Source organism: Haliotis rubra, unplaced genomic scaffold (assembly GCF_003918875.1).
Source record: "Haliotis rubra isolate DU_JTF1 unplaced genomic scaffold, ASM391887v1 Scf434, whole genome shotgun sequence".
NCBI lineage: Eukaryota > Metazoa > Mollusca > Gastropoda > Lepetellida > Haliotidae > Haliotis > Haliotis rubra.
This window is the reverse complement of record NW_025767118.1, coordinates 653,665-661,990: the sequence shown is the minus strand read 5'-3', so window position 1 is coordinate 661,990 and position 8,326 is coordinate 653,665. Positions and strand designations below refer to the sequence as shown.

Sequence of the window (8,326 nt, the reverse complement as noted above, 5' to 3'; positions counted from 1 at the left end):
ACTAGACATCAGGTCCTCGAACAATTTACCGATACATATATGCTATTTAACAACTGAAATATTCGTTCTTACACAAGGGACAAGTTTGACACAATCGCGTTGCAGAGTTACGTCCCTTGGCCGTGCCACAATCAAATGACACTGTGTTCGACTTGGTTTGATCAGCCCATGCCGTTCTCGTGGGCGCCGCTTTAGTGAGTGAGTTGTGTTTTACGCCGCTTTTGGCAATATTCCAGCAATATCACGGCGAGGGACACCAGAAATAGTCTTCACACATTGTACCCACGTGGAAAATCGAACCCGGGTCTTCGGCATGACGATCGAACGCTTTAACCACTAGGCTACCCCACCCTCCCTCATGGATTTTAACTTTAAGGTGGTAATATCCTTCTTCTCTTTAGGGGCCCGTGAAGATCCGGGGTAGAATAGGTCTTCAGCAACCCATGCTTGCCGTACAAGGCGACTATGCTTGTCGTAAGAGGCGACTAACGGGATCGGGTAGTCAGGCTCGCTGACTTGGTTGACACATGTCATCGGTTCCCAATTGCGCAGATCGATGCTCATGCTGTTGATCACTGGATTGTCTGGTCCAGACTCGATTATTTACAGACCGCCGCCATATAGCAGGAATATTGCTGAGCGCGGCGTAAAACTAAACTCACTCACTCTTCTCTTTAGGCTTTCTCTCACATCAAGATTGCACGTGGCAAGAAAATTAAATACTGCAACCCAGCCGCTGAAAGTACCATATTAAATTAATTGGGGTTGAGATTTCAAATTCATGCAGAAATGTAATCACGCTTCAGGTAAACCAAGACACAATCACATCCCAATCGTAGAAATAAAACATTAACAATTAAAAACAATTTTATTTTACTTATAAATATAACCTTCTGATCTCAGTTGACAATGTAAAAGAACAATATTTGTGTTTACAAATAACATGATGGACAATAGAGAATGATAACATGTCATATTCAATTGATAAATATATATATTCATAACAATTGATAGCGACTGATACAAAATATATCACATTTGCTTTGAAAAAGGTAAATAACAAACAGCAGCTGAGCATTGATGAGAATATTATGAATATAATCAGATCTGCATTGAGTGTTCGTACATCACAATTCATTAAATTGTGACATATGCATTTTAGCGTATTAGCTTGGGATGACAAACAAATATCATGCAATCATAATACACTGCTTTTCAAAAGAAAGTAACGCCCCAAAATACAAAAGTTCTAAACTGTTTTCAGGTCTAAAAGTGTTTACACCGCTAACGTTAGGTCCACCACTACTATAATACCCGTATCTAATACATCGCCATTGTATAACCATTTCTTATATGCTTCCTTTAATCAAGCATCCGTGTATACTTTCTTTTGCTCGTCAGTTTACTTTGAGAATAATCGCTTGCAGTTCAATATAAGGAAGACAGTGTGATTTCACTATTCATATGAATAGCATCAAGTTCAGAAACTAAGTTCTGTCAGCTAAAACCGAAGTGTTACATATACTGAACAACACTAGAAACGCAACACCCATATAATACGAAATATCCCCGTCAGACTGAAATGTACCCATGATATCTGAGCATCGTCGGTGCATTTTAGTGTGGTGCGTTTCTAATGTTGTTCAGTATAGTTTAAAAAAAGTGAACCGAAGCAAAACATTTTGGGGTTTTAGCACACAAGTACAGAAGAATACATGTAGAATACGAGAATACACGGTTTCAAAAGGCCACTACCAACGCAGTTTTTGGGTATCAATAAAACCATTGATCCGATGACTATCCATCTGAGAACAGTAAAATACATTTGATAGTCTTGATGGAATTATCTTTATCAAAAGATAAACACAATAATACGGGTAATAACAAAATGCAATTCTAAGTGGAAATCTAAAATCGTACACGTTACAACTGGCCCGAATTAAGATCGGCCACGCCATACCCGTAATATAACAGCCTATTTTCAAATGGTACGTCCCAAAACATGTGGCGCTGTACAAGGCACTAGGGGTCAGTATGAAGCTGGATAGCAACCTTTAACGCTTCAGACTGCATGTACATGTGTACATTCCATCCATACTTACTTACAACGTACTTACATGCTAGTATGTGTGTCTGGTCATAATTCATACAGGTTGAATCAATTTTAAGGTCAACAGTGAGTGAATTCGTTTTCTAATGTTTGGATAACTTCTGTGAGTGAGTTTAGTTTTACGCCGCTTTTAGCAATATTCCAGCAATATCACGGCGGGGGACACCAGAAATGGGCTTCACACATTGTACCCATGTGGAGAATCGAACCCGGGTCTTTGGCGTGACCAGCCAACGCTTTAACCACTAGCTATAGGCTACCCCACCGCCCCGTAACTTCTGTAATTCGTCGACAATACTGTGACTCGTCATAGGGAGAATGCAGATTCAAAGAACAGTTGTATGAATCGGAAATATGATCATTCCTTCCAGGGCAAATTTCCCGTGTCACTGCTTTATTAAAACACATAGTTATTAAGCCTTCTTTGTGAATATTTCATGGCGAATCTCATCTAAGGTATGCTGAACCTGCCTCATCTGTTCAGTGACCTTGACCTCCATAGCCTTGACCCTTTCCGTTAACTCTTTCACTGCCTCCATCTCTGGATCATCTTCTATAAGGGCAGTTGTCTGTGTTGAGTTGTGAACCTCAATGAACCACTTGACATCCCCGGGCTCTGTTTTTCAGGGACAATATGACCCCGCTGCAGTTTTCCACCTGCGAAAAGTCTGGAAGCAGCAGGAACGGCCTTCTCCAAGTCGATTCCGAGTTGCACTGATTCGATCCGCCATGACAGTGTTTGCTTTTGCAATATGGATGAGTAAGACGTGTTCATCATGGCTATCAGCAGATTCAGCAACACGATGGCAGCAAGGACCATGTACACCAGAAATATTATCTTGGCATAGACTGTATGTCTTCCCGCAAGAGACATATTTGTCTCAAAGGTTTCATCAAACAGATCGGCCATACCTAGCATTAGGTTGAACGTTAGGAACATCGTGTGCAAGGGGTTCGGGTAGCTCGCGATGACTTGGGAGGACGCCTGGAACAGGACGTGCAGCGCAAATGAAAATCCAAGGAGGACGAAGCAGTAGATGAAGATGAACTTCATGACGTCCCGCATGATCATGTTCTGAATCATCCTCCAGAAGTAGTGGATAGGTCGGAACCCTCTGGTGTACGTTATAGTCAAAAACCATCCCATTAGAAGGGCCGGGGCCAGGATGTAGTCCTGGTAGGTATATCCGCCCATGTAGAGCCCCATCCAAACAAATACAAGACAGGAATATACAACTGACAAGACTATTGAAAAATATCTAATTATGACCGATACAAAGTCACTGGAACCTTTCTGAAGTCTGTACTTCATTGTAAACTCTCCCTGGCAAAGTACCTTAATGAATGAGTAGATCATGTACAACAGAAGTAGAGCCGGCTCGAGTGGCACAACTGCATAGAAGATGACGGTAGAGACGTCAATGGAGTTATCAATGCTGGCATTCCTCCTTTTCTCCCCTAGAGCAACAGCAGAAACACTGAAGAGTGTCATGTACAGAATGTGTAGGACGATGATAAGGAGGTAGGTGACTGCAGCGACGTTACTGTACACTCTCTCGATCTCCTTCATGGGAGCAATGTCAAGGACTCTTGCAGCTCGTTCAGGACTTTCTGTGGACAAGAGCCACTCCAGACAGGATGGTCTGGGCACAACCTTCCCGCTACCACGCATGCCGGACAAAGAGTCGTTTGTTCTGGGTGTGATGTGAGTGATGTCGTATCTGGTTTTCTTCTGTAAACTGAAGCACATCACGTGCTCCATCAGCATAATTCGCTCTACAACCTGCACACAACCGACCCGACACGCCAGGGATAGAACGTTCAGGTCACTTTTGTTGTAGATCCCACATGTCAGATGATGAACAGCTTGTCGTTTGTAATGGAAGTACAGATCTCGGTTGTCATCAGGGTAACGATGGCCATTTTAATACACCACCATCTCACTGCTTGCTTTATAATGGCATCCAGCACCTTTAGGTACATGTGAACTTTGGTTGGGTTATCCACTATGGCATTGGTGAGACAATGGAGGACAGTATTTCCTTCTTTACATTGTAAACTCAAGTCTGACTCGAAAAGAATCAGCCGTTTTACTCCTTCGTCAAATCCAGCCATGGCAGCAAGATGCAGTACTGTTTCCTTGACATCGTTTGGCTCATTGATATCCACATCTCTCTTCATAGTCTCGTAGATATCCAGCATGGTGTCGAGCACTTCCGGTTCGCCTGGACGCACTGATTCGTGCATAGGAGTATTCCCCCTTTCATCCTTATCTTTGAGTCGAACAAACCGGAACTCCCAAAGGACGTCTTGGGAGGCAAATTCTGCCGCGGTGTGCAATGGGTTATTCCCCTTGTCGTCCCTGACATTGAGACTCTCCCATGTGTGCGTCTTGATGATATGCTCCAGAAGCATTTTAACTGTGTCGGGGCGAATGGACTTGGAAGATGCGGCCATATGGAGAGCCGTTTCGCCTCTTAAATTCTTTACACCTGCTTTTGCCTTTAGTTGAATTAGTACTTCGATAGTTTCATGGTGTCCGGATTTACACGCTAGATGCAGTGCTGTCTGACCTCTGGCGTTTTGAGCGTCGATGCTGTACTGTGAATGAAATGTTTTAATAACTTGAAACTGATTGGACATTGCTGCGTGGTGATGCAATGAATTTCCTTCTTCGTCACATGCTGTTGGGTCAAGATTTAGACCCAGCAACATATTTATTTTGTCAACAAGCCCGAGACTAGCTGCCTGAAGAATGGGAGATTTGACATCCTTGGTGAAAGTTAATTTGTTCTTATCTTCTTCAGATGGCTTCAGAAAGCCCATGTTTTGGAGGACTTGAATGAGGATCTCTAGGATTCGGCTTGTGTCATTTTCAAATGCGAAATACCACACGCCTTCTCCGTTGTGGTTCTTGTGGTTGATGTCGGCTCCATGTTTGATAAGGTGAGCTAGGATCTGTCCGTGCCCGTACCTGGCTGAGAGGATAAGTGCTGTGTCGCCACGTTCATCAGTCTCGTCAATAGCCGCGCCATTGTTGAGTAGAATCAGAAGGACGTCTGTGTTCCCTTCCCGCGCTGCGTGGTGTATTGGCCTCTCTCTGCCTCTGATCACATGATTCACGTCTGCTCCATTTTTCAACAATATCTTCACGATCTCGTCATGTCCGAGAGCAGACGCCAACACTATGGGCGCAACAAGACCGAGCTTTCTTGTCAGGTTGACATCGGCGGAACCTTCCTCTGCCAACAGTCTCACCGTTCCAGTAAATCCATATCTAACTGCCCAATATAAGGCTGTAGAACCTTTGTCGTTTTCAAGATTTGGCTTTGCTCCTCTTTTTAATAATACCCTCACTGTGTCCTCATGACCCCATCGGGCTGCCCAAAGCAAGGCTGTGTCCTTTTTGGCGTTGATGTGATTGACATCCATGCCACAGTCGTGGTAGAACTGGACGAAGTCGGTGTAGCCGTAGAAGGCGGCGAGGTGAAGGCATGGGAAGGTCCTTGGACGTTGCCCTGCAATCTGTACTGGTGTTTCTTGTTTCAGAAGTTGCATCAGGGTGTTCTTGTTATAGATGGACATTTTCTTGACAACTTGTCTTGCTAACTCTATGTCTTTCATCTCGGTGATCTTGTGGAGTATGTTTTTCTTCCCATGAAGATTTCCCATAAACACCTCGTAGTCTTCACCCATCAACACCGCGGTTAACTTCGGGTCGAATGTATTCATGAAATACTCAATGATCGCCCTCTTACCATTTTCAAAAGCAAAATGAAGGATGTTTTCACGAGTTTTCGGCTTCCAAAGAGCTTCGCTTGTGATTACCAAGTCTGCCGGGAGATGAATGATTTTATTTTTTAGTTCTTCAACAGATCCCTCTTCTACTGCAGTAAACAGCTCATCCCTGACGTGTGCATTGGCAACAGTGGGTTCTCTGTGTAGAGGTGCCTTCTCGTGGACAGAAATGTCACTTTGGGAGACCTTCTTTGAGTTGTCAGGATGCTCGGCTATTGTGGGTAGTTCTATGTCCTTTGTCTTCTCTTTTCTTCTCTTCTGAAATATGAAAGCTAAAGTGTAAGTGAGGGAGGGAGTGAGTGAGTGGATGTTATACTATACGTAAATTTTGAGTGAGTGAGTGATTTTAGTTTTACGTCGCACTCAGCAATATTCCAGCTATATGGCGGCGGTCTGTAAATAATCGAATCTGGACCAGACAATCCAGTGATCAACAACATGAGCATCGATCTGCGCAATTGGGAACCGATGACATGTCTCAACCAAGCCAGCGAGCCTGACCACCCGATCCCGTTAGACGCTTCTTACGACAAGCGTGGGTTACTGAAGGCTCATTCTAACGCGGACCTTCACCGGTAGACAAGCGTGGGTTACTGAAGGCTCATTCTAACGCGGACCTTCACCGGTACGTAAAATTTGAAACATCCAGCTTGAGGACAAAGAGTGAGTGAGTGAGCTGAGTATACATCAATATTACAGCAATATCACGACAGGGGACACCAGAAATGGGCTTCACACGTTGTACCCATGTGGGGAATCGAACCCGAGTCTTCGGCGTGACGAGCGAACCCCCCACCCCCCTTTGAGGACAAAAGAAGCCACCTTCACATATTGTTAATCTAAGACGGGCGAACAAACATGACGAGCGAATGTTTCGGCACTTTTATCAGAAACATTAATCGCTAAGTAGGTACTTACTCATGTTAATCTATTTCACCCTGTGGTTTAAAATCAGTTACACTCATGATCAACATCATCGATCGATCATCGATCATCGATCTACTTAATTTGGATACGATGACATGTGTCAATCAAGTCAGCGAGTGGTTGTTGTTTAACGCTGCACTTACCAATATTCCAGCTATATGGCGACTGTCTGGACCAGACATCCCAGTGATCCACATCATGAGCATCGATCTACGTAATTGGGATACAATGACATGTGTCAACCAAGTCAGCGAGCCTGACCACCTGATCCTGTTAGTCGCCTCTCACGACAAGCATGGGTTGCTGAGGACCAAATCTAACCCGGATCTTCACAGGTAAACATAATCGTGGCGAGTCGAGGTTCGAAGCTCAATTGGTATGAACAACATATATTTCACTGTTTAGAATGCATATCTTATCCAAATATAGATCAAGTGAGTCAGTTTAGTTTTACGCCGCTTTTAGCAATGTTCCAGCAATATCACAGCGGGGGACACCAGAAATGGGCTTCACACATTGTACCTGTGTGGTGAATCGAGCCCGGGTCTTCACCGTGACGAACAAACGCCTTAACCACTAGGCTTCCCAACCGTCCCTCATATACTTGACGTTTGTGTTCAGTGGATGTGAAGGGGAGATTTACTCACATCTCTGTACGCCCGGAGGGTGACAAAGTCTCCATCCTCCGATGCCTCCCCCGGAACGAGAGCCATTGAGGTGGACCGCCGCTGTAGCGGCACTTTAGTCTGAAACAAAAACAAGAAGAGATTTCTATAAAATTCAAAATTGCCATGTATTGACAACAAAATAACTTATCTGCTGCGGGGAAGGTTAAACGACGACATTCTACATGTGACACACACGTTGCAAGCATGTTACTAAATATATGGATATAGACAACGGAGGTTATACCTTAATCATCAACGTCGCGGACATTCCTTACGTCGTCTCTGATGATCGATGACTTACGTCTACCACGGTTGACTAACAGATTGGGTCAAGTATGTGAACATTTTAACATCTTGCCACCACGCCCGCTATACGTTCTTCCTTTCCCACGCATCCATACATACCGCCCTGATTTAGTTTGTACAGTTTAAATGAATACTGTTGTATAGATATTGTGCCTCTATTGTCCCTATAGCTATGTCTCCGCAGTAGGCTGCGTTTCACAACACTAGCTTTTGTGCTCTTGCATATTTCACAATTCGGGGCCTTGTCAGAAAGCGATGTTTCTTTATCTGTTTAACAGTCAGTCTTGTTCATCAAGTTTGCCACGTTCATTTTTAGTGATAAATATATACCATGAACTCATCCGCACCATAGTTTTGAATTCAGCGAGGAAGTGACGTCACCACTCTTCATCTCAAACTTTGCACACAAAAGATTGCACGGAGTTTCGCTCGCTCGACGAAACAGTTTGATTGGATAAACGATTACGATTGTTACTAAACGTGCTGGCATTCTTAGGAAGGTTCATTCATAGTAAAC

General features: G+C 43.9%; 1 protein-coding gene across 1 annotated transcript; it reads right to left on the bottom strand.

Moving 5' to 3' along the window:
• Positions 1-2,313: 2,313 nt before the first annotated feature.
• LOC124289144 lies at positions 2,314-7,943 on the bottom strand. The gene is given in 4 exon segments (XM_046725746.1): positions 2,314-3,959; positions 3,962-6,166; positions 7,483-7,581; positions 7,748-7,943. Coding segments are annotated over 4 exon segments (3,624 nt in total). The 5' UTR covers positions 7,772-7,943; the 3' UTR covers positions 2,314-2,663.
• Between the last annotated feature and the right edge of the window lie 383 nt (positions 7,944-8,326).